Below are 27,681 nucleotides of genomic sequence, written 5' to 3'. Positions count from 1 at the left end.
GTAGAGCTCTTGCCTAGTATGTACAAGGCTGTGGGTTCCATCCCCAGTATTGCAAAAACAAAACCAGAAACTCTATTAGGATAAATATATAAAGCTATATGTCTATTAGAAGGAAACATAGAAGAACACATTTCATTGGATTTGTTGAATTTTAGGTATTTTAACTTTGATTTTAAAAGATTTTTTTTTTTAGTTATAGATGAACACAATACCTTTATTTTATTTATTTATTTTTATGTGGTGCTACGGATCAAACTCAGAGCCTCACATGTGCTAGGCAAGTGCTCTACCACTGAGCCACAACCACAGGTCTTAACTTTGATTCTGATTCATTCTGTTTTAATGTTACTCAATAAACAGTTAAAAACTGTTTAAATTCTTCTGTAGACAAAGCTACAGATTAATTGTGATGTTCTTATTTTTACAGCATAATGAATTCCCTGGTCATTGTTCTTTTCTTATCTGGAATGGTAGCTATGATTATGTTACGGACACTGCATAAAGATATTGCCAGATATAATCAGATGGATTCTACGGTGAGTGGGAATATTTTATCTAGTCTTTGGTCTGTCAAAAACAATCTTTAGGGCTGGGGTTGTGGCTCAGCGGTAGAGCACTCGCCTAGCACATGTGAGGCCCTGGGTTCGATTCTCAGCACCATATAAAAATAAATAAATAAAGGTATTGTGTCCAACTAAAAAATAAAAAATAAAATAAAATTTTTTTAAAAAAAATCTTTATTATTGCTTTAGAAAAAGTTGTAAGAATAGCTTTAGAAACTGTTTCAAAACATTCTTCCCAACAGTTATCTTGAATTCATATTTTTAAATAGGAAAGTGATACTTGAGAATAATCCCAGTGACTGGGGAGGCTGCGGCAGGAGGATTGCAAGTTTGAGTCTGGTTTTAGCAACTTAGCAAGACTTTGTTAAGGCTAAAAATAAAATATAAAAAAAAAAAATTTTAAAAGGCCGGGCATGTAGCTTAGTGGTCAAATCCCCAGTACCAAAAAAAAAAAAAAAAGATATCCTTTAGAAGTTTAGTAATCATAGCATTCAGAGCTAACTATTCATAGCCTCACCTGTTTCAGTAGGTCACCTTCTCTTACCATGTGCCATTAGCTCTATCAGCTTCACCATCCCTACTATACACTATTGAATGATTTAATTCCCAGACTATTTTACTTAAATTTTAATTGAATTTTTGTCCTTTCAGCCTTTTGGTATATTCAACTTAATTTCAATGTCCCAGGCTTATGTATTCTCAAACACTTTAAGTTGCATAATATTATACATTTTGTAATTTTTTTTTATTTCATGGCAATACAGTAAAGCAATTTTTTTTTGTAAGAATCACAGTAATTTGTAATGAATGCAGAAATATTCCAAGTTTTCAATTCCCCAGTTTCCCTATCCTTAGCCCCCAAACCTTTCTATCCTTTTATGATTGGAAAAAGAACATTAATATTTTAGCATTTCTACTCTTTGTTTCTTTTCTATGACTTTTATTGATTATATGTCTTAGTAGACTTTTTAAAAATAATTTCAATATATTCATAATCAGCTATTCCAAAGTCATCTTTACTTATAGAATTGCTGTGTGGAGTACAGGCCCGTGGCAGTTTGCTCCCTTTCCCTCCTGCTTTCATTTTTGTTGTATCTCCAGTCTCTTAACTGCACCTGAGAACAGGTGCCCTCAAATACAAGTCAGATTGTTTTACACCCAAGCTTGGCCTTCCAGGGACTTCCCACCTGTCAGGCTCTGTGTTTCCTTTCAGTGCTGCCATCAGCCATGCTGGCCACCTTGCATCATCAGCAGCATAGGCATACGCCCACATCAGGGCCTTCACTTGCTGCAGTCTCTGTTTTGTGTATCCTCTTGCCTTCTTCAGCTGTCTGCAGAAAAGTGGTCTCCCCAGTGAGACCTTTCTGACCGTCCCATTTGAGACAACCTCATCTCCCACACACAGCCATATTCCGTGATTTTCCTCTGTAGTGCTTATTACCCTCTGAAGTACTATTACTGTGCTTATTCTTATTCCCAGTGAGAATACATACTCATGAGAATAGGGATTTTTCTATTACTTACACTCTGGTGTTTAAACAGTGCTGAATAGAACATTGTTGCGCAATAAAAATTTGCTTAATGAGTAAGTTAGGCCTTGACATACCAGACTTACTGCTGTATTGCTCAGGTTATGATAGAGTAGCAACCAAAAGACTTCCCCTATTCTCCCATATGCCCCAAAAGAGTGGACCTGAACCAGAGCAGGAAATAGAATGCAAGTGTGTGGGGACAAGGTTCCTTGGATGATGCTTGCCTCCCCCCCTCACCCAGTTGGAAGTCTAACTCATGAGTGTGTGGTGAGGAGCTGAGTAAATCTGGATTCTCAAGGGGCATCAGAATTAAAATGGTTCTGTGTTTGTGAGTGCCTCTGATTGTTGGCAGAATCAAGTAGAAATCCTCTGAAAGAAAAGACTCTCCAAGTTAGGTTTGTAGAATTTCTCATTTAACATCAGTAAAATATGAGCTCTTATTTAGAAATTCACAAAAATTTATAATCACAGTAGAGCTAGATTCCGTAAGATTTCGGGTACTGGAACTATTAGTTACAGAGTTAAAATATACAAAAAAGTAATAGCTAAGAATTTTCCAGAACAGATAAGACAAAAATCCATAGATAGAAGAAATACAGGGTATAGAGGGTAGAAAAAAATGAAAAGAAATTTGTTCTTAGTTGTGGCAAAAGCATAGGATACTACAGAAGGGAGAAGATCTTTGAATCAGCCAGAGGGAAAAAGATAACATCTACAGTGAAAACAGGAAGACTCACAGTGATGACTCAAGAACAGATGTGTGAGCCTGGGGAAATGAACTGTTCACAGAGTCATGCACCAGCGCAGCTTGTTGAGGAATGAGTGAGGCTGAAATACCTTTCCCAGATGAACAAAAGCAGTTAACTACAGACAGACCTACACAAAAGGGTTTTTGTACAAATACTCTAGCAGAAAATAAGTAAATAAATGAAACCAATACAAAAAGGAGATTTAGAAGGATTGGCGAACAAAGAAATTCCAAGTAAACACTTTTCTGTATATAATAATAATAATGTCTAAATTCAGATTTAAACAAGATGTATAAACAGGGCCAAAACAGATTCTTTGGCAAGTGGTATTGGAATAAAGTAAAAAAATTAAAAATAACAACTTTATTCATTAGGTTAAAATAACTAATGCTTTAAATAAAAATGAATTTATAACATTAGAAGAACACATGGAGGGGCTGGGATGTGGCTCAAGCGGTGGCGCGCTCGCCTGGCATGCGTGCGGCCCGGGTTCGATCCTCAGCACCACATACAAACAAAGATGTTGTGTCCGCCAAATACTAAAAAATAAATATTAAAAAATTCTCTCTCTCTCTACCTCTATCTCTCTCACTCTCTCTTTAAAAAAAAAAAAAAAAAAAAAAAAAAGAAGAACACATGGAAAGGTATGTTTAAGTCTCGGAGATGGGTAGAATTTTATAAAACATGATACAGAGCCAAAAGCCTATAAAAAAAAAATGATTCCTCTGTGATTACTTAATAAAAAAAAACAACAACAACAACAAAAAAAAACAGCCAAACAAAAAATTCCATAAAATAAAAAACACAAATGTCAAGTAGGGAAAAATATTTTAAATACCTAACGCAGTTAAGTCCTCAATAAGTAAAGAAACCCTAAAAATCATTGAGAAAACAATCAACACCGCAATAAAAAAACCTGGGCAAGGTGTGTGAAAAGAGTCCATTAAAAAAAATAATATTAAGTGATTCTTAAGTCACTTAATTAAAAGTGCAACACAATATTATTTGTTCACCTCACTTAGTACATTGGCAGAAATTAAAATGTTTATTATGATCCTGTGTTGAGTGATTGAGGGAAGGAGCACTTTGGTATATAGTGTGTGAGAATGTAAAGTGGTATAACCTAGGAAGGCTTTTTGGAGATAACCAGTCCTACTTAATGATTTGGTTTGACCCAACGATTTTACTTTTTCAAATTAATCTGGATGCATAAGATTTTGTATTTTTATTTTAAAATAATGTTGTTATTATTTATAAATAGCAGAAGGTTATAAACAACCCAAGTACCATCAACAGGGGAATGGTTGTATGAATTATGAACTATTTATATAAGAGAATACTGTATAAGCATTAAAAAGAATAGGATAGGGGGCTGGGGTGATAGCTCAGCATTTGAGTGCTTGCCTAGCACATGTGAGGCCCTGGGATCGATCCTCAGCACCACATACAAATGAATAAATAGAATAAAGATATTAAAAAAAAATTCCTTAAAAAAAAAAAAGGGATAGGACTGGGGATGAAGATCAGTGGATGTTGCCAAGCTTGTATGAAGTCCCGGATTCAATTCCCAGTACATAAAAAAAAGAAAGTGTCTGTGGGGAGGAATAGCTGTATAAACAAATAATAGAAGGAATCTTTAAGATGTTATTAGACTAGAAAAGCTTAGTATGAAATATGCATGTGATGTGCTATCTTTTGGGTTAACAGTGAGAAAATGTATTCATGCGTTTGCTTACATGCATTAATGTAGACTGTCTCTGCAAGGATAACAAGAAGCCAGTCACATAGAATTGGCCCAGAAAAGGCTTTAACTTTCTGGCAAAGCCCTAGGTTTTTTCAGTGTCTATTCCATTGAAGGTAATCAGAAATGATCTCTTATGGCTGGGAGTGGTGGCGCACACCTGTAATCCTGTGGCTCAGGAAGCTGAAGCAAGGGGATTATGAGTTCAAAGCCAGCCTCAGCAATAGTGAGGCACTAAGCAACTTGGTGAGACCCTGTTTCTAAAAAAAGAATAAAAAATTGGACTGGGGATGTGGCTCACTGGTTGAGTACCCCGGCACCCCCTACACAAAAAAAGAAATGGACCCTTGTCTAACATTACCCCATCTAAAAGAAGAGTTACATATACTTTTCTCCTACTTTTTAAACATTCACAAAAGCAAAGAGATCAGTATTCCCATCATCCAATAATTATCAACTCATGTTCAGTCTTGTTTCATTTGTAGAATCCTACCAATACCCTCCCCCCAATTTTTTTTCTTTTTTAAATTTATTCCCCCTGCCCCCGATTTTTTTAAAGTATTTTTTTAGTTGTAGATGGGCACGATACCTTTATTTATTTATTTACTTTTTATGTGGTGCTGAGGATCGAACCCAGTGCCTCACACATGCCAGGCAAGCGCTCTACCACTGAGCCACAACCCCAGCCCTCCCCCAGTTTTTTAAAATCCCTCAAATTTGTGATGTTTCTACCTTAGCCTTCCTAGTAGCTAGGATTTCAGGCATGCACTACTGAATTCAGCATGAGATAGAAGTTTAAATGGGAATTTGTGAGAGGGACACAGATACCCTAGAGAGAATGTTGGAGAAAAGATGAAGAATTGAGCAGGGGCCAGATTTTGAAGGATTTGTAAGTTGTATAGTCTGAAGGTCATTAAGAAGCTGTTGAGGACTGGGGTTGTGGCTCAGCGGTAGAGCACTTGTCTAGCACATGCAAGACCCTGGGTTCGATCCTCAGCACCACATAAAAATAAATAAATAAAATAAAGGTATTGTGTCCAACTACAACTAAAAAATAAAATATAAATAAAAAAAAAGAAGCTGTTGAATTTGAAACAGAAGTGACATGGACAAATTTATGTTTTGGGAAAATTTGAATGTTATGTGGAGAATGGTTTGGAGCAGGGCAGAGATCAGACAGGACAGACAGGAGGCCATTATAGAATCCAAGAGGTCAGGGAAGTAGACAGTGTTTAGGAAGTAGTTGGAGCTGATTAACTGGTTGAATGTTGAAGTGGAGAGTATAGACGTCAGAGATAGGTCAGTGAATTACCCCAGTTTTCTGGTTGGCTATAAGGATCCCTTTGGCTCCTGTATTGAGGATTAACTGAATGGAGACAAGGGCAGAAACAAAACAATTATACTGGTAAGATTTGATAACTTAAGCCACAAGAGAGAAGCGGGGGCCATGTGGATATATTTTGGTGGTAGAACTTTAGGATTTGGTAAGAGTTGTATGGGAACTATGATAAAAGGAGACACTCGAGTCACTCCAGATTTTGGAATTTGAGCAGCTGGAAGGATAGTTTTAATCTACTGAAACAGAGATTACAGAAAGAGAAACTTATGGAGCGAGAATCATTTCAGGTGTGGATAATTCTGTTTTGAGATTTCTATTAAGACACCAAGTAGAGCTGTTGGTAGCAGTGTGTTTGTGTGTCTGGAGGTCAGCATGCTGGCAGCACAGGCTTATTGGTATGTTTACAACCAAACTTACTGTACTAGTTAGTAAAACAACTGTAGTACAAGGGGACTAATGCCATTTGCTCATTTTGGAGATAAATATGGGTTGAAAAGGATAGAACGTAATCAAAAATTAAGTGAAGTTGAATCACAAAGCTTGATTTAGGGTAGTTAGGTAGGAATCACATATTCTTTGTAAAGTTTCTCAATAACTATTTATAGACTTTAATATACAGTGTTCCTTTTAGAAACAAGAAAACCATATAAAATTCCACAAGTCAAGCTCTAATCTTCAAAACTGAAATGAAAAGTTAACATCTATAAATTTAAAAAATTTTTTTTATTAGGGCATATTTAATAGTGAATAAACTGCGTAGTCCAGGTGATTCCGTATGACATACTGAACTGATTTCATTCCCTTTTTAGGAGGATGCCCAGGAAGAATTTGGCTGGAAACTGGTTCATGGTGATATATTTCGTCCTCCAAGAAAAGGAATGCTTCTGTCAGTCTTTCTAGGATCTGGGACACAGATTTTAATTATGACTTTTGTGACTTTGTGTAAGTGTTAAGTGAAAATTAAAAAGTAGAAAATATCTTTTCTAAATAGTTATTTGGAAACCAGTTTTCCTAAGTAAAGTTACCAGGCTAGATTGTTCTAGTTCTTTTGACTCTCAAAATCTATGTGCTTGATGCTGGGGTTGTAGCTCAGTGGTAGAGAGCTTGCCTAGTATGTGTGAGGCACTGGGTTCCATCCTCAGCACCACATAAAAGTAAATAAACTAAAGGTATTCTGTCCATTTATAACTAAAATAATATATTTTTATAAAAATTTATGTGCTTTGGCTCTGAGTGCCTTAGGGACAGGTTACCTGTGTTCAAAGGCTAACTCTTAGGGAGAAGACTTTTTTCCCTAGTAGTGTTCAGGAAAGGTCTTATGAAATGCATCTCCTTTGTGTACCACTGAACATGTGGAGAAATTGTTAAATTTTTGTCGATTAGAACAGTCTTTTTTCTTTTCTTTTTTTAACTAGACTCCTTTAGAGGTATTAATCAACCACAAAAGGGATTCTGGGGATACATTAATTCCAGGTTCTTAGCTAGGTCTGGTGACACATGCCTGTAATCTCAAAAATTCTAGCAAGAGGATTATAATTTAGCCAGATTCTTAACAACTTAGGGAGACCCTGTTTCAAAAAATAAAAAGAGCTGAGGATGTATAGCTCAGTGGCAGAGTGCCCTTGGGTTCAAGCAAAAAAAATAAGTAAAATAATTCCAAGTTCTTCCAGTTTACCTAATGAATTGAAGTTTTGAATTTTCTGTGTTTCTCCATATTTTCTTTTATTGATACTTGCTACTGATGAGGAATTATTGCTCTAAGAATTCAACCAGCTGACCTTTTTTTTTAGTGACATTTTTCTTATGTTTGATAACATATTAAGTATGGATTACTATAGTCATTTTCTGTTAGTAAAATTCTTCTAGTTTTTTATAATGGAATTAATAGAAAGGATTGTCACTTCCAAATGGCACTTGAGCAAATTTGGGAGCCACAGATTCAGACCTTCTTGTTCAATTTAAAAATTAGAACATATTTTAAAAATCTACTCACAACTTAAGGAGATGCAGTTTAGATAGGGCTAGAATTTGTAGAAAGCAAAAGAGTGAGGAGGGTAGGTCTGGGTGGCCAGAGGATAGCAAGAAGGTACCAGATGGCCTGGGAATGTGGCCCAAGCGGTAACGCGCTCGCCTGGCATACGCGAGGCGCTGGGTTCGATCCTCAGCACCACATAAAAATAAAAAATAAAGATGTTGTGTCCACCAAAAACTGAAAAATAAATATTTAAAAAAAAAAAAAAAGGCACCAGATGCCAGAGAGCCAAGATAGACAGCCAGAACTGACTCTTGGAGGTAAGATTTTGCTTTAAAATTTTATCAGAAGCTGCCTTCTACCACCATACCTTCTGGTCCTTGCTGGGGCAGCTAGGAAGTATGAAGAAGGGAAGTTTCAAAGAGCCCAGAACAAGAAGTGACAGGAATCATTTTTCTTAAGTCCTCTAACACCAACTTTCTCAAGGACAGTCCATTCTTCAGACCTGGAGTGCCAGGATTTATTTGTAATCCTGGCAGGTCTTTAAAGCTGCCCTGCTCTGCTTCCTCTGGGTACCAGTCAGAAGGTATGTGTACTTTGTCACATATGTGCTTGGGCATGCACATTTTGGGGAAGCAGGATTTTCTTGCTGCTGGGATTAGAAAGCCATTTAAAACTTCTTGACATTATTTTATTGGCCTTGAAATTATGAGTACATCATGACTTCCAAGTTTAGTTTCCATATCTAAGTTGTATATGAGCTCAATCTGCTAAACCAAAGTTTAAGGGAAAAAAGGAGGGGGGGGATGATGGATAAGCAGCATCCAAACTTTCATATTTAAAGCTGGGAATCTATGAATATAAGATTTTTATTTTAATTAGTAGGAAGGGTTATATAGGGAAGAGGAAGCAAAGCTAACAACCAATAAGGGTAGGGGCCACAATTTTCCTGAGTAATTTGTTTTCCTTCAGTAAGTTGTTTTCAAGAAGTTAATGGTACTACAAAATCTTTTCCTCTTTATTTCACTCTGATTATATTCCATTATCTCTTATGTTTCAGTGTTATACATTCCTTAAATATTTTTTATCCCAGAGGACCTAGTATTTTTTGAGAGAGAGAGAGAATTGTAATATTTATTTATTTTTTTTAGTTTTCGGCGGACACAACATCTTTGTATGTGGTGCTGAGGATCGGACCCGGGCTGCACGCATGCCAGGCGAGCGCGCTCCCGCGTGAGCCACATCCCCAGCCCAACCTAGTATTTTTAAGTGAAACAAAAGTGGAAATATTTTTATTCATATTAATTTTAAAGACCATATTTGAATCTGAGAAGAGGCGAAAATACTCTGGAGCCTCTGGCAGCCTCCCCTGACCATGGGAAAGATAGGATCTTAAGGAACTTCTGAAGTGGAATTTGACTTCTGTCTGACCATATTAATAGAGTACTTTAAATATTACTAGGGTTTGGTAAAGCTGCATAGTAAGCTAGTATATGTTTTTCCTAAAATTGTATTTGTTTTGTTGTTTACAATGTGAGAGGGTTCTTCTGTCATTTCACAGCAAAGGAAACAACGAAATAACATAACTTTTATGATTTATTTTTTAGTTTTTGCTTGCCTGGGATTTTTGTCCCCTGCCAACCGAGGAGCACTGATGACATGTGCTGTGGTCTTGTGGGTGTTGCTGGGCACTCCTGCAGGCTATGTTGCTGCCAGATTCTATAAGTGTAAGTAAAAGCCACTGTGTCTGGTTTTCAGATCAGGAATCTAATCTGCCACAGCAAGGGGTCTGAGCCTGACTTTCAGATAGGTGGTGCTCTGTAAACAGTAGGTATTACAGGTGTCCCTCCTTAGGTGAAAGAAGCCTGGTTGGTGATTTCTTTTGTTATGTGAATGACTTTGCCTAGATTTATGTAAGAATGCTTAGATGGTGAAATATGCAAGTTTGGAAGCTGCTTATCCATCATCCCCCTCCTTTTTTCTCTTAAACTTTGGTTTAGCAGACTGAGCTCATATACAACTTAGATTTGGAAACTAACAAAGGAAGAAAGTATACAAATGAATATCACTGATTTCTTTATCTTTTTTTGTATTTCTGTGTGGGGCTGGGGATTGAACTGAGAGCCTTGAGCATGCTAGGTAAGCACTGTGTCAAAGAGCTGTATTCCCAGCCCTGAGTGTCATGGATTTCTTAACTAAAATAATGTATCTAGATTTACTTTTTCATAAATATATGAAGTCTTATTGACTTAATGCTTAAATAAGTTTATTTATATTCATTATATTTAAAGTAGTATTTAAAGTAGACAAAGATCTATTTTAGATATCCCTGAAGTAGGTTCTTTTTATAATATCATTAGTTGTGATCTCCTGTATTCTTGCTTTCAGAAGTAAAGCAAAGGCCAGCATAAAAAAAGGTCAAGGTAGGGGCTGGGGATACAGCTCAGTTGATTGAGTGCTTGCCTCTTATGTACAAGGCCCTGGGTTCAGTCCCCAGCACCGCGCACACACACAAAAAGGTCAAGGCTACAGAGCAAGACTGAGATAGGATTGGGTGGCCTAGAAAGCAGCTTGGCAGGATCAGAGTGTGAGTTGGCACTACATAGAATGCTGAAGCCCTTATCAGTAGTCTAGTATTTATTGGATCTTTGATAGGAAATAGGTTCTTTAATAGGATCTTTGATAGGAAAAAGATTCGAGGTAAAATATAGTAGGGTTACATAGGTGACCTTAAGGTAAAGTTGGCGAATTACAGCCTCAAGTAGAAATATAAACCTGACTGCCAGGAACAGTTCTGAGTAGGTAAAGTTCTGTTTATATGTGTGTGTTTTAATTCTGCAGATTTTATCAAGTTATTGTTTTCTTTTGCCCTTTAGCAAAGAACATAGGATTAGGGTGGTTATATAAATCTGAACACATATGAGATACAATAAGACCCCTACTGCCTTATTTTTTGCCATAACTCCCTTTCTCACAATTTCAGCTGCACTAACTTTCTGCCAGTTTCTCAGCCTGCTGTACACCTTCACGCCTGCCTTCCCATCCACACCTCTCTGCTCCCCAGGTGCCCTCCTGCTGATGCTATTCCATCCTTCAGCTCTCCCTACTCAGATGAAGTAGCATGTTAATCAGGCAGAACATTACTGGAAGATGCTGTCTTGTGGCCTCATCAGAAGAAATACTTCATTTTATAGAATTATTTCCAATGTTTAAAACATACTACTTGAATGTCAAAGTTGTTGTAAGCCCAGAAATAATAATTTCACAAATTTGTCAGTAACACTGTGAATTCATATCATATATAGATGATTTATTATATATGAATGTATTTGAAGGTAAATAATTTTATCGTATTTTTAGGATAGGTGATATTTAAACTTTCTTATAAACAATGCTAATTTTTTTTTTTAATCAAAACTATTCTAATTTGAATCAATTTTATCTCTGACTTTTAAACTGGGAGCAGAGGAGTACTTTCTTTTTTCCCCTCTACACATTTCAGTGTTTGATTTTTTTTTTTTAAGAGGAAAAAAATTGAAGAAGGGGAACAAAGAAAGTTTATAAACAATCTGTCAAAAGACCCTTTTTCTCTTCTCAATCACCTGATCTGACACTCTCACCTCCCCAACCCCTATTAGAAATCACAGTGCTAGAGGAACTCTGACGAGTCAGACCTGCTGTGGAGAGTTACAGGGGTTGCATGTCATACTGGAAGGTTCCTGGTTTCTGAAAACAAGGATTTCTCCAGTGTTTCCTTTCTGTCCCCATCCCCATTAATTAATACTGACTTAGGATTTAAGGGGGTTGTTTTGTTTTGAGGTTAATAAAAATTTAAAGAAGAACTGATCTGGATGACTTTCCTTTCATACCAGATTTATTTGATGCTGCAGCAAAAGTCTCTAGAGCAGGATGTCCTGTGCCATGCCTCTGGGATCTGGATCATTTGTTAAGGGCCATCATGGCGTTTTGGCTGGGATCATTTTCTAAGCATGAGCAGCTAGTGCTGCTGACAGTTTGGCAATTGTCAGACTTGGGAGTATGGGTATTTGGCTTCTTTTAAAGAATAAAAGTCTATATACCTCTTTTGTTTTCTTCTATAGCCTTTGGAGGCGAGAAGTGGAAAACAAATGTTTTATTGACATCATTTCTTTGTCCTGGGTAAGTGAGTTTTACAATAATTTACTTTTAACATATCCACTTAAAGCATGCTAGACATGGCATCACAAACTAGAAGAACTTACATAATGCTGGACAACTCATCTGAAGGGAGGAAATGCCTGTTTGTTTGTTTTGTTTTGTTTTTTAAGAGAGAATTTTTTTAATATTTATTTTTTAGTTTTCGGTGGACACAACATCTTTATTTTTTATTTTTATATGGTACTGAGGATCAAACCCAGCGCCCCACGCATGCCAGGCGAGTGCGCTACGGCTTGAGCCACATCCCCAGCCCCCAAATGCCTGTTTTTATATTGCACACACAGAATAAAGTTTTGGTAAGTTAAAATCTAAACCTAACAGGCAGAACTATTGAACAAAAATATACTAGAGTATCTTCATGCCGGGCATGGTAGTGCACACTTGTAATCCCAGCAGCTCTGGAGGCCGAGACAGGAGGATCGCGAGTTCAAAGCAAACCTTGGCAACGGTGAGGCGCTGAGCAACTCGGTGAGACCCTGTCTCAAAATAAAATACAAAATAGGGCTGGGGATGTGGCTCAGTGGTTGAATGCCCCTGAATTCAATTCCCAGTACCAAAAAAAAAAAAAAAAAGAATAAGAATATCTTCATCATCTCCAGTTAGGGAAGACTGTTCTCTTAAATAAGGAATATAAAGGATAAAGAAAAAAGTGTTTAAAAATTATGTAGTGCTGGGGATAGTGCAGCAGTTGTGCACATGCTTATTAGCATATGTGAAGCCCTCAGCACTAAAACAAAACAAAATAAACAACACTGAGTAGTGTAAATAGAACTGATTTATACACTCAGATGTTTAGATTCAGAAAAAGCTGCAGACTGAGAGACGGGTGTTTAATGAGGGATTAGTAAGTGGAGTATACAAATAACTCATATATATAACTTTGTAAACTACAGGCAACCCAAGTGAAAAATGAGCAGTAAATGTAACTAGCAGGTTATAGAAGGTAAAACCTAAAAGGCCAACAAACCCAGATAGTTGTCTATAGGAAATACAAGTTAAAACAGCATTTCAAAGTGTGATGAAAACATGTAAATAGGTAACTTTTATAAGTTGCTAATAAGGGTCTAAATTAGGCAAAACCAAGGAGAAGAACAATTTTGCAGTTTCTAATAAAACTTTAATTCACATATCCTGTGAATCAACAATTCTGCCTTCTTTGTATACATCCTAGAAACAGAAGTTGCAATATTAATTATATACTATTGTTACTACTTCATTTTGTTTCTAACTCAGGTTCTACCCAGAAGCCTGTTGTGTCTTTCAGGATCGTGTTTGCTGACTTCTTTATAATGAATCTAATCCTCTGGGGAGAAGGATCTTCAGCAGCCATTCCTTTTGGCACACTTGTTGCAATATTGGCCCTTTGGTTCTGCATATCTGTACCTCTGACATTTATTGGTGCATACTTTGGTTTTAAAAAGAATGTAAGTTTTATAGTTGCTAATTTACTCAAGTGATTTTCAGCTGTGGGAATTACCATATGCCACCTTTAAAGAGATCATAAAAATGTCTAAAAGATATATACATTTGTTCTGTGGTATCTGGATTTCATAGAAAATTCTTAAAATACTAATATTAAGAATGGGCCAGCAGCTAGGAGGCTGAGGCAGGAGGATCTCGAGTTCAAAGTCAGCCTCAGCAAAAGTGAGGCACTAAGCAACTCATTGAAACCCTGTCTCTAAATAAAATTTTAAAAAGGGGCTGGGGATTTGGCTTATTGGTTAAGCACCCCTGGTTTTAATCCCCAGTACTAAAAAGAAAAGAATGGGCTAGGGAGGTTTTATGGGATTTCAAAGTTTTTATTTGTTTGTTTGAGTAAATGGAAACTACTATAGAATAATTGGAAAAGATGCTGATATAAACTAATGAAAACATTGAATTTTTGTTAAATATATCTTTTACCTTTTTTTTTTTTAAAACCTAAAGGTATGTGCACTTTTTCCTAAGCAGTAAGTGTTGCTAGTGCACAGTACTTAACTAAGCAAGCAAAGATTATGGGTTAGAAAGTGAAGCTATAAGAAAAGTGACTCTATGGAGGAATAGACAAACTCTAGATAGGGCAGAGAAGTGGGAGGGAAAGGGAGGAGGCAGGGGTTAGCAAGGATGGTGGAATATAATAAACATCATTATCCAAAGTACATGTATGAAGACACAAATTTGTGTCAACAAACTTTATATACAACCAGATATGTGAAAAATTGTGCTGTATATGTGTAATAAGAATTGTAATGCATTCCGCTGTCATTTTTTTTTTTAAAAATCAGTTAAAAAAAAGAAAAGTGACTACAAAGCAAGATTAGAACTTTATTTTGATATATGGCTTTGAAATTTTACATAAATTTTATATGCTTACCTGCAAATATTTGACTTTAAGCAATATTATAGTCAAGGCTTGATCTTTTCTTCCTTTTCCTCTTTCCCTTCCTTCCATTTGCCTGTCTTACTCCTGCTGCCTCCTCCCCCATCCAGGCTAGAAAAAAATTAGATTTTATTCTGTCCCATCATTATCTTTCCTCTATTTCCTGCTTCACTATCCCTGTTGTTCCCCAAAAATATCAAGTCTATAAGATTAAAAGAAATAACATATGATAGGGAATGAGGATATAGGTCAGTGGTAGAGCATTTGTCTAGCACGCATGAGGCCTTGGGTTCAATCCCCAGCACTGCAAAGAAATAAAGAACATATGATAGTACACTTTATGAGGGGGTATAGCCAAGACCATCATGGCTTCATAGTCTCTACTGCACCCATCATACAGGTTTTAAGAGATTTTTCAATTCTTTGTGATTTAAAATCTGTATATCATAAATAGTAAACTATTTGAATTTAATTATGTAGATTAAATAAATACTTAAAATTCTAAAACTATGCTGGTTAAAAGTTTAAAATCATACATATTGAAGAATGATATGAGTATCTGCCCATCTACATGTGTGACTACATGTAGAATAATATTTCAATGAAAATATCAAGTTTTGCTAGGCAGGGTCATGCATGCCTATAATCCCAACTACTTGGGAGGCTGAGATAGAAAGATCACAGGTTAGAGGCTAGACTGGACAACTTATTGAGACTCTGTCTCAAAACAAAATTTTTAAAAAATTAGGAATGTAGCTCCATAATAAAGTCCCCCTGAGTTCAATCTCCAGTACCAAAAAAAGAAAAAAGTAAATAAAAAATGGTTGGGAGAGGGCATAATTGAGAACATTATCAACACCTTATGGTCATAAAGTTTCATATGGCCTTTTATTGTCTTCCTCATGTTCTTAATGCTTAGTAAAATTTAATAATTTTAATAAAAATGTCATTACCCACCTAAATTTTTTAAAAATTGATAAAAATTTCAGAACCTGCTGATTTTTTTTTACAGTAAATTTATAATTAAAATGTAAAACCTAATTCTACCTTTTCATTGACTATCATTTTCTAAGTACTTTATTCTCTCCTGTGTATTTCTTAACTTTTTCTAAAGCCATCACTCTAGATAACTGCTGGAAACAGTGTTGACCTGTTCCAGGGCACGACTGAGTATTGTATCTGTTAGTGTATGGTTCATTGTTTTTAAATACAAATTTCAGTTTGATGGCTTAAGTAGACTTTCATTATACTGCTATTAGTGTCAGCATGGAAGCTGAGAAAAAGGCAGATCATTATATATGGAGAAGAATTTTAAAAATAGATATGCAATTACGAATCTTTTCTTCTTTTACTGAAGGCCATTGAACACCCAGTTCGAACCAATCAGATTCCACGTCAGATTCCTGAACAGTCCTTCTACACAAAGCCCTTACCTGGTATTATCATGGGAGGAATTTTGCCCTTTGGCTGTATTTTTATACAGCTCTTCTTCATTCTGAATAGTATTTGGTAAGCCAAGGACAAAGTCTTACTGTTTTCATTACCATTATGTGTAATGCTTTTTGTTTGTTTAAATGGATTACTATTTGTATCTTCTAAATTTACGTAAGAAGTTCTCAAATAAGCAAACATCTTAAGAGCCAAAGATTATTTTCTTTACTGTAGAAAAAGAATAATGATAATAGCTAATATTAATTGAAGGGTTGTTAATGCTTAATATTTAATTCTTATGACTTAATTTTCAGAATTGTATGAGGTAGATATCTCCATTTTACAGAGATGAAAATGAGAGTTTGCAGGTTGAGCGATTATACCACACAATTGCCATGTGACAGAAATTTGACCTAAGTCTCTCCAAACCCATGTTACTTATTACTAATCTCCAGACTAATCTGTACTACTCCAAAAGAGAATTCTTTGAGAGCTTGTTGGAAGGGATAGAAACGGGTTAACCTACATGACCTCCAGATCCTTTCCACTACCCAGATGCCTTCATTCTCTGATCTGTTATTCCCATAGGAAACTTGTCATTATGATTTTGAGCCACTCTGATATAGTGTGTATTATGACCATTATTTTATCACATCAACATGTTGCAGAAAGTACCAAGATTTGAGATACCATAAAATAAAGCTAAATTTGAGCTTTTTGGTGATTAGAACATCTTTCTTTCCTGATTATTATAGTAATTTTCCTAATTCAATAGATTTTATCATGTGATTAGAAGCTGTTTTAATTAGTTTGTCATTGCTGTGACCAAAATACCTAACAAGAACAGGTTAAAAGAGGAAAAGTTTATTTGGGGTTCATGGTTTCAGAGGTTCATAGATGGCTGACTCCATCACTCTGGGCCCAGGGTCAGGCAGCATATCATGGGGAAGGGCCCAATGGAGGAAAGCTGCCCAGGCTCAGAAGTAGAGAAAGAGAAGAGGAAGGGACCATAGGAAAGAGGCTCACCTTCCAGGGAATGCCCTCAGTGACCCACCTCCTACAGTTACCACCCAGTCAGTACATTCAAACTAGGATGGACTGATCAGGTTACAGCTCTCACAGTCCAATCATTTCACCTCCAAACATTCCAGCATTAACACAGGAGCTTTTGGGGGGACACCTCATGTCCAAACCACATTTTTATCATATAAGGTTTTCCTAGTTTGACTCTGCCTTTCCATTAATTTTCCATTAAATATGTCTTGACTCCTCTGAAAGCCAGTAGACTAACCATACTTAAACGCAAAGAAGTTTTAGTTTCTGTCTGAATAAGAGGGTAATGTCCAAGGACATTGCTATATCCTTCTTCCCCCTACCCCATTCCAACCCTTCACCATCTAAACTGATGAAAATTTGTCTTGTTGGGTTAATTGGGACAAAAAACAAACCTTCAGTTTAAAAAAAAAAAAAAAAAAAGATTTTATAATTTATTGTGTCAAAGAGAACATATTTATAATTCATCAAATCTTGTTTGATTGTAGGTCACACCAGATGTATTACATGTTTGGCTTCCTGTTTCTGGTGTTTATCATTTTGGTTATTACATGTTCTGAAGCAACTATACTACTTTGCTATTTCCACCTATGTGCTGAGGTATGTATTACAGATATTCACCTATTAATTCATAGAATTTGTAACTTGGCCTGTTGCAGTGTGAATAAGGTTAATTGATATAATTTTTGTAGATATGTGTTTATTATGATAGACCTAGTTTCCTAAATAAAATGTAACCCTCTTTATGACTGAGTTAAGATTATATCCCAGTTTAATACATTTATTTAAAGCTTATCGTTAGAGATTTTAGAATGCTAATTTGCTGAGAATATTGTGACATACTAAATTTTCACTGTTGAGTTTTGTAGCTGTCTGTCTTAAAAATATTCTTTTAATATAGATGTTTCTAAATTCTGAAAATTGAGTAAAAATTTTCAGGTGGAAAATTCATTACAAAGTTTCAGTGATTGCATGTTAATGAGTTATATTCATGGCAACACCAAAATGATGGCATTCTTTTAATAGGTAGATTTTTTTTTTTCCCTGTTAGTGCTGAGGATTGAGCCCAGGGAATATACTACTACTGAACTGCATCCTCAGCCCTTTATTATTTGAGAAAGGATTTCACCAAGTTGCCAAGGCTGGCCTTAAACTTGTGATCCTCTTACCTCAGCCTCTTGAGTAGCGGGGTGTAGCATTGGTTTTTAAAGATTCAAATTGTTAAATCCATTCTTTTATGATTATTTTCTATACAAGAGATAAAATCTGTTAAACTGAATTTTGTTTTGTAAATTGAGGTTCAATTCACATAACATAAAATGAGCCATTTTAAAATGAATGATTCACTGACACATAAGTACATTTATAATGTTGTGCAACCACCACCTTTGTCTGGTTCCAAAATATTTTCATCCCCTCCCCAAACACAGGAAAAAAAAAAAAATTTATCAAGCTGTTACCATTTTCCTCTTCCCCCAGACCCTGGCAACGGCATTGCTTTCTGTATTTAGAGACAAATGGTATGAGTATTCTGGGGTTATTCAATATTGCAGCCTTTTATGCCTGGTTTCTCTCACTTAGAATGTTTTCATGGTTCATCCATATTATAACATATTTTAGTATTTCATTTCTTTTTATAATTGAATAATATTCCATTGTATGAGTATAATATCCGTGTACATATTCATCCATTGATGGACATTCAAACTTTTTTTGTATTATAGGTGTCCTAATGGGTTTGAAATGATATCTCATTTTGATATGCATTTCTCAGTGACTAATGATGTTAAGCATCTTTTCTTGCTTAAGTTAGCCATCTGTATATCTTCTTTGGAGAAATTCCTTTTCAAGTCCTTTGCCCATTTTTAAATTAGGTCAGTTTTCTTGTTGTACTCTATATGCTAGATCTTTGTCAGATATATGATTTGCAGATATTTCCTTTAATTCTGTAGGTTATATTTTTTACTTTCAAGATTAAATTTTGTTGATATATAATTTATCTAATTTTTTCTTGTTGCTCATGTTTTTGGTGTCATAAATATCTAAGAATTCATGGTAAAATTTAACGTTATAAAGATTTACTCCTATATTTTCTTCTAAGTTTTATAATATTAGTTAATATATTCAGGTCAGTGATTCTTTTTGAGTTGATATGTATATAGCCTGGAGTCAAGAGTACAACTTCATTCTTTTGCATGTGGATGTCCAATTCTCCAGCACTATTTGTTGAATAAACTATTCTTTCCTGGGCTGGGGATGTGGCTCAAGCGGTAGCGCGCTCGCCTGGCATGCGTGCGGCCCGGGTTCAATCCTCAGCACCACATACAAACAAAGATGTTGTGTCTGCTGAAAACTAAAAAATAAATATTAAAAAATTCTCTCTCTCTCTCTTTAAAAAAAAAAACAACTGTTCTTTCCTTGTTGAATGGTCTTAGCTACCTTGTTGAAAATCAATTGGCCATAGATATATGGGTTTATTTCTGCATTCTTAATTCTATTCCATTCATCCGTATGCTGTCCTTATACTAGTTCCACACTAATTTTTTTAAAGATATTTTTTAGTTGTCAGTGGATCTTTTATTTTATTTATTTATATGTGGTGCTGAGGATCAAACCCAGGGCCTCACACATGCCAGGTAAGTGCTCTACCCCTGAACCACAGCTCCAGCACCCCCACCCTATTTTGATTACCATAGCTTTTTTTAGTAAGCTTTGAAATAGAGATATATTATTGGCTGTTCAGGGCCTCTTGCAATTGCATATGAAATTTGAGAATCAGCTTTTCCATTTCTGCAAAAAAGATTTTTGGATGTTGAGAAGGATTATATTGACTCTCTAGATCACTTTGAAGAATATTGCCATTTAACAATATTGAGTCTTCAAGTTCATGAACATGGGATATCTTTCCATTTACTTAGGTCTTTTGTAATTTCTTTTGGTAATATTTATAATTTTCAGCATGTACATCTTTCATCTCCTTGGTTAAATTTATTCCTAGGTATTTTTAAGTCCTCTTTGGATTGTTCATTGCTGATATATATTTTTTTTTTAACAACTGGGGGCGTTAGGGCTGTGGCTCAGTGGTAGAGCACTCGCCTAGCATGCGTGAGGCACTGGGTTCGATCCTCAGCAACACATAAAAATTAAAAAAATAAATAAAGATATTGTGCCCACCTATAACTAAAAAATAAATAAATATTTAAAAAATTAAAAATAAAGAAACAACTGGGATAAGGGTGTGGCTCAGTAGTAGAGTGCTTGCATAGCATGTGCAAGGCCCTCAGTTCAATACCCAGCATCACATTCAAATGCACCTGCACGCACACATACACACACTGCTGAGTTGCGTGTGTAGCTCTTGTAGGCTAAAACTTTGCTAAATTCATTCATTAGCTTTGGTGATTGTGCGTGTGTGTGTGTGTTTGTGTGTGTAGCTTCTTTGGGATTTTTCTAATCATGATTTGCTTTTTAAAATATATTCTTAATATCTGTATAATTTTAGTATATTAATAATATATTGCTATTTATAATACATTATTTCCCTGGGCATGGTGGTGCATACCTATAATCCCAACAATTTGGAAGAGTAAGGCAGAAAAATCACAAGTTCAAAGCCAGTCTCAGCAGCTTAGAGAGAGACACTCCAGTGGTGTAAAATACATGGATGAATAGATAGAATTATTTTTCATATATTCCAAATGGTAAGAGAGATCTTGAAGTATTTTCCAGATCTTTTAAAGATCTGCTAAGCTATAAACTACTTTATGTAAAACTAAAAAGAACTGTTTTAATCCCCTAAGTGTTTTAAATTGTTAGTGATAAGTGGACATGAATTTAAACCAGGCCCTAATAGACTAATCTTCCTGATGTGGAGTTGATATAAAGTTGATGTGGACTTTAATTACTATTAATTTTGAACCATTTAAGTGAATAAGATTTATAGATTGCTCTTCCTTGGGGATCACAAATTTTTAAATATAGCCTAATGCTTTATTATCCATAAACTGTGTAATATTTTTCCACTCATTTTTAGTAGTTTTTAGGTTGCTCCAAGACAAATATGGAGTGCTTCTGAACACTGTTAGTGATCTGGAAAGTGTGAGCTAAGTTCAGCAGGAGCCAGACTGAAACTGAGGGCAAAAGTTAGATTTTGGGGGATTTCACTGAACTATTCACTTTGTAATTTATTTAGCTATATGTTATCTAATAGTTGAAAAGCAGTTCTTTCTCTCCATCTTTTTTTTCTTCTCTACCCAGGATTATCATTGGCAATGGCGCTCATTCCTTACCAGCGGCTTTACTGCAGTTTATTTCTTAATATATGCAATACACTATTTCTTTTCAAAACTGCAAATCACAGGAACAGCAAGTACAATTCTGTACTTCGGTTATACCATGATAATGGTTTTGATCTTCTTTCTTTTTACAGGTAAGATGAAAAATGAATATTTTAGTACATTTTTAGAGTGATAATTTGTAGATTTGTAAATATTTCCCCTTTACTACAAAGCCAATGAAGGTTTCTGCTATTCAGCATTCCTGTTTTTAGCCCTCAGTATGATGGAGCATCATTTGATGTGCCCACCTGTGAGTGGCAGCACAACAAACTGAAGGTGACAAACCAGAAGCCAAGGGAGGAAGGCAAAACAGGGTTCACTGTGCAGTCAGTGCAGGGCACCTGGACTAGGTTAACAGACTCTCCTGTTAACTTTGATGGTGCACAGCCTATCATTTGCCCTCTTCAGAAATAGGCAAAAAGCTATCACTACCTGTTTTATGAGTGAGTAAAACGTTGGGGAGATGATGTCAGGTGAGCTGACAATAGGTGATACTAAGAAAAGATAGTAATAGGACATTCCTGATTCTGGAATTTTAAAACTAGAAGCTTTTAATTCACTTTAAAATTCAAGTACCTGATGGGACATAATGTGTATTATATTGGCATTTATTTTATATATGCTTATTCAAATTTTGTAATCTGAGTTTTGGAGCAATATCAAGTTGAATTGATAAAAAGTTTTCTGCATCTCATAGCCACATATATGGTTGGTAAACAGTTGGGGAGTGAGTGACTGAACTAAAGAAAGAAAATTGTGAGACCTTTCTTTGTCACAAAAAAGCAATATTGTACATAATTTACATCTCAAACTTTAAATTTGTCTTGCGTGTTTTATCTAAAGAAATGTAGGAGCCAGGAAGAAGAAAATAATAATTCTTCTTTTTTTTATTAGAACTATTTTACTTTTTACTCCTGTAATTTCTTTTTTCATCGTTAAATATTTTATTTCTTTAAGCACAGAAATTATCTTTAAGCGGGCATGATGCTGGGCTGGGCTGGGCTATCGGTGATAAAAGCACTTTCCTAGCATGTGTGAGACACTGTGTTCAATTCTCAGGACCACATATAAATAAAATAAAGGTCCATCCACAACTAAGGAAGAGAAAGAAATAAAACTTTAAAAAAAGAGGTCATGATGCTTCTAAATGGTAAATAATTCTCACAAGGTGTAGTGGCTCACACCTATAATCCCAGCAGCTCAAGAGGCAGGAGGATTGCTAGTTCAGAGCCAACCTCAGCAACTTAGCGCGAGGCCCTAAGCAACTCAGCAAGACACTGTCTCAAAATAAAACAAAAATAGCTGGGGACATGGCTCAATGAATAAGTGCCACTGAGTTTAATCCCCTGTACCAAAGAAAAACAAAACAAAAACACCTCAATTCTTTTGGAAATCTGTGCACGAGCCGCTTGCGCACACACATGCACACACACACACAAAGGGAAATATAGCTTACTGGATTAGAGATTTATTATAAAAGTTAAAATTTGAAAAAAGTTCAAATGTTACAGGGCATAATTAAAGAAAATCAGTGTTTTCTCAGCTTTTTTTGAATTGGTGCATTATAGTTGTACATAATGGTTGGGGTCATTTTGATATAATCATACATGTATGGAACTTTACTCCATTTCAGTCCTCAGCACCTCCCCTTATTCTCCTTCTTTTACTCTTCTGATTTACTGTCCACTTTCTTATATATTTTTAATTAGTGCTTTTGTAGATGCATATAAAGGTGAAAGTCCCTATGGTATATTTTTGTGTATACATAAAATGGAAATATATATGTATGCACATAGCCTAATTTTGTCAGATTCATTCTGTATTTCCTCCCCATTCTCATCCCTCCTCCTTTGTCCTCAGTCTCTATTCTGCTGATCTTCCCTGTGTTTTTATAATATCCTATACCCACCTTCTTTTTTCCCCTTTATGTTGTTCTAGCTTCTGCGTGGGAGACAACATTTGACCTTGATTTTCTGAATCTGGCTTATTTCAATTTAGCATGATATTCTCTAGCTCCATCCATTTACTGGCAATTGCCATCATTTCATTCTTCTTTATGAATGGGTAATCCTCTGTAATATTGAAAACATTTAGTGGGTCGAAGTGCCTGCTGCTCAGTATATATCAGACTTCAAGCACTGGGTCAATTCTGCATTCTGAGGCATCTGTCAGACAGAGTGGGTTGCACAATGTGGAGCTGCTATGTGAGAGATTTGGGTCCACGGCTGTAAATGTTAATAGTCTGTAAAAACAGCAGTGGCCAATGAAACAAGGGATTGCTGCTTTTGTGCTCTTTGTGTCCATAAATGCATATATATAAATGGTAGCTCAACAGTCACCTAAACTTTATTGTTCTTGGCTTTTGAAGTATCATACCTTCACTCATTCATTAAACCAATTTTGCAATCTGAACTCTGGAGCCACATCAACTTGAATCAAGTAGTGAAACCAGTAACTTTTCATGTGCTTCCCTTTGTGGAAGGGGTTCTGTTCGAGGAAGTGGGGAGCACTCCAAAAGCTTTGTGTTTTCCTAAAGTGAGCTATGTCTGTACCTGTTGAATATGTCAATACCTGTTGAATATTTCTGAGGAGATAGTACTGGAAAAACTGATATGCCTCTATTATTTTCTTTTTCCCCCAGTGATGGAGAGTGAGCCCAAGGCCTTGTGCATGGCACTAGTGCCTCATTTTATTTTTAAAATATATTAGTTTGACAATTTAGTGTATATTATTTTGTAAAACAGAGTCTCTGAATTTGTTTTATAAATCTAAAAGAATACATTTGCAATTTAAAAAAAACCCTGAATTTGAATTCTGCCCATACTTACCAGCCACATAGCCATGAGATAGTCACTTAACCCTTTTGAGTCTCATTTTTGTCACATTGAAAGACTGTCCCCATTTAGAATTCAAATTCTTTGGTTCTAGACCAATGAGGATACCTGAAAATAAAGGAAAAGATGTTTTTTTCTATGAATCATCTCATTTACTCTGTGTAATAGCACATGGAGGCTTCTAGGACAGATACAGTTGTCTCTATTGAAAAAGAAATAGGCTTGGAGCCAGTTGAGGTGGCATATATCCACTCCCAGATACTGAGGCAGGAGAACCACAAAGTTGAGGCCAGCCTGTCTCAAAATAAAATTTTAAAAAGGGGTAGGGATGTTATAGAGCAGTTGTAGATCATTTGCCTGATGTTCACAAGGCCCTAGGTTAGATCCCAGCACTGGGGGGAAAAAGAAAGGAAGTTTGAGGATGTCAGTTAACTTATCCAAGGACAGTCTATGTGGTTATGATGGAATTGCTCTGTTCTCTGATACTATGCCAACCTCACTTTCAGCCAAAATCATCTTTGTTATTATCCCAATTATATCGCTCTTACCATTTTGTAATAGCATTTGTGTTATTCTCTTTTACTATAATTCTTTGAAAGCTGATAATTCCTAATAATTGTACTTGGAAAATAGCCCCATTTAATTATTCTATTCATCTGACATTCTATTTAGAGTATTCTTATCATACTTGAAAAAAGTTTTTAGTAGCGGTTCCATTTTGTGATAATATATTCTTGAATAGGAGAAGACATTTGGCATCCTTTTTATTTTTACATACAGTCTTGTATTTGTAAGGAAAATGGAGTGTATTATGGAAAGCTTAATAGTCTTAAAATGTAAAAAAATTTGTCACCTTTTATAAGAAATTTTTATTTGAAGTGGTTTTATATTTTTCAAGAAAACTCCTGGATTTCTGGTATATTCGCAGCCAGTAATAGTTTATAGTTTTGTGACTTTTTAAAGGAACTAGTCATTGTAAGTCTGCATTTTGGTGTAAATTATGAACCTCCTTTGAAATAGGTTTATTTTGTTGTTGTTTTTTTCTTTTCTAGGAACAATTGGCTTCTTTGCATGCTTTTGGTTTGTTACCAAAATATACAGTGTGGTGAAGGTTGACTGAAGAAGTCCAGTGTGTCCAGTTAAAACAGAAATAAATTAAATTCTTCATCAACAAAGACCTGTTTTTGTGACTACCTTGAGTTTTATCAGACTTATTGGCCTAGTAATCCTTCAGAAACAACATACTTCTAAGTACACCTCTTCCCATACACCTGTCCCCACAAAATGTGTTTTCAACACTAAAGCATTTGTATCGTGATTTGATTAAGTATATATCAGTTGTTCTCCATGAAGAGCAAGTTTAAATATAATGTGCATTTGTAAATACAATAGCTATAAAGTTTTCAGAACTTCTAACGGCAGAATAGAGAAGGCCATAATACTGATGAAATGCAGGACGGTTAATTGTAAATAGGATTTTCTAGGCTCGGTAGGTGGAAAGAATTATTTTTCTTTGAAGGAAATAACTTTTTATCATGGTAATTTTGAAGGATGATTCCTATGATGTGTTCATTGGGGGGAATATGGCTTTTAAGAATCTTGTATCAGTTGTAACTGTTCATATCTTCTTTCTTTTCTGTGTTGGCTTCATTATTCCCATGGTGTTGGCCTTTTAAACTATGTGCCTCTGAGTCTTTCAATTTATAAATTTGTTACTTTAATAAATATTGTAAAAACGTCTTCATTGCATCATTACCTATTGTATATTCAAGGAGATTCTGTAAATACAAATGTATTGACCAAGGGTGTTTTAAATGATTTATACTATTTTAGCAGAATTTATTGAATTTTGTTAATGTAGCACTTTCTGAGTTTTGAGCTAAGTGAAAGTTCAGTCTTTTGGGCTTTGTGTCAAGTCTAAAATATTTCACTGTGAGGCAATAACAAATTTCAGTCGTCCATATCTAGTCAGATCAATTATGTAAGTCTAGAACTTATGTGGATCTTACTTTGTTGTCATTAAGGATTTTATATTCTTGTTTTTTAAAATACAGTATTTTTGATTTTTTTAAAGTCAGGTTTTAGGATCTGTTCACTAGCAGACTAGAAAATCTTCGTCATTATGATTACATTGTTTTGTTTTGTATTTCACAAATAATGTTTTCTTTAGAGTTAAAAATCTCTTTTTCACATTCATCTGACTAATCAGGGTCTGTTTATGTGGAACATAGAAATTTGAAATGATTGCAGAGATATTAGTCTGCTTATATCTATGAGAATATTCATTTGTATTAAGGGGCTCACTGCTTGCTGCTATGAGAACAAATCAGACATTATCATTAAACTTATAACTACAATTATTAGCTGTTGTTTATATGATGTTTCTGGGTTGTTACAAAATTGTTTTACATTACTGTCTTTTAAAGAGAAAACAACTGACCTATTCTGAAGAGAGAAGGAACTCTAGTTAATTTTAAACTCTCTCACACGTAGGATATAAAAGTTTTTTTTTTTTTTTTGTGTGTGTGTGTGTGTGTGTGTGTCTTTTGCAGTGCAACAGGTACCAGTGAGATAGTCTGGTTTTGACTAAACAAAGGGCAAGTTTTATTTAGACCCTTGATTCAGATGCCACACTAGTTTTATTAGATCAAAGTTAAGCTTCCTCTCTGTACAATTAGTGATTAAAAACAATTAACTTTACTATTTTGTTCTGACTTTTATTTTGCTTCTAAAGTAACCATATTTCACACGTTGACAATGGAGAGGCAACTGGGAAAGTGAAGTATGGGTTTAGTATCCCTTATCTGAAATGCTTGGGATAGGAATGTTTCTTATTTCAAAGTTTTTCAGATTCAGAGAGATTTGCATAGACCTTACCAGTTGAGCATCCTTAATCTGAAAATCCAGAATCTGAAATTTTTTGTGTGTGTATGGTGCTGGGGATTGAACCCAGGGCCTTGTGCATGTGAGGCAAGCACTCTACCAACTGGGCTATATCCCCAGCCCCAGAATCTGAAGTATTTGATGATTATATGATGTATTCAAAAGGTTTGGGCTGGGCATGGTGGCGTATGCCTGTAATCCTGGCCACTCTGGAGGCTGAGGTAGGAGGATCACAAATTCAAAGCCAGCCTCATCAATTTAGTGAGGCCATAAGAAACTTAGTGTGACCCTGTCTCAAAAAAAAAAAAAAAAAGTTTTGGATTTCTGGGCTGGGGGTATATGTAGCCTAGGGGTAGAGCTTGTGGCTGCCATGTACTGAGGCCCTGGGTTCAATTGCCAGCACCACACACATACCAAAAAAGTTTTGAATTTCAGAGCTTTTCAGATTAGGAATGCCAACGTGTAAAAGTATTAAAGGAAAAATCAGAAGGAAGGCATGAGGCAAGTGATGAGGGGCAGTGGAGCAGACAGCCTCCTCTGCACACTTTGGTCAGCTTTGTCTTGAGGATTCGCTGCCATGGTTTGTTTAGAAAGTTCTCCAGGAAAGTGCATCCTGCCTCAGCTTGTGCAGGTGGACCCTTAGGACCCATAGACCCTTCTTGCTTTATGCATATCCAGGACAAACCTGATC

General features: G+C 35.6%; 1 protein-coding gene across 1 annotated transcript in view; it reads left to right on the top strand.

The window, feature by feature from the left end:
• The window catches only part of Tm9sf2 (transmembrane 9 superfamily member 2), a 59,250-nt gene extending 32,783 nt beyond the window's left edge, over positions 1-26,467 (top strand). Inside the window, exons 9-17 of the mRNA XM_046454895.2 lie at positions 428-536; positions 6,734-6,866; positions 9,504-9,623; positions 11,997-12,054; positions 13,358-13,517; positions 15,810-15,961; positions 17,425-17,536; positions 21,194-21,365; positions 25,160-26,467. Of these exons, the coding sequence (XP_046310851.1) occupies positions 428-536; positions 6,734-6,866; positions 9,504-9,623; positions 11,997-12,054; positions 13,358-13,517; positions 15,810-15,961; positions 17,425-17,536; positions 21,194-21,365; positions 25,160-25,227 (1,084 nt within the window). The 3' untranslated portion in view covers positions 25,228-26,467. The remainder of the gene's footprint in view (positions 1-427; positions 537-6,733; positions 6,867-9,503; positions 9,624-11,996; positions 12,055-13,357; positions 13,518-15,809; positions 15,962-17,424; positions 17,537-21,193; positions 21,366-25,159) is intronic.
• Positions 26,468-27,681: the final 1,214 nt, after the last annotated feature.

This window comes from Marmota monax, unplaced genomic scaffold, assembly GCF_021218885.2.
Source record: "Marmota monax isolate L192 unplaced genomic scaffold, Marmota_monax_Labrador192_F-V1.1 WCK01_AAM20220418_F8-fsc00026, whole genome shotgun sequence".
Classification (NCBI taxonomy): domain Eukaryota; kingdom Metazoa; phylum Chordata; class Mammalia; order Rodentia; family Sciuridae; genus Marmota; species Marmota monax.
This window is presented reverse-complemented; position numbering and strand designations above follow the sequence as displayed.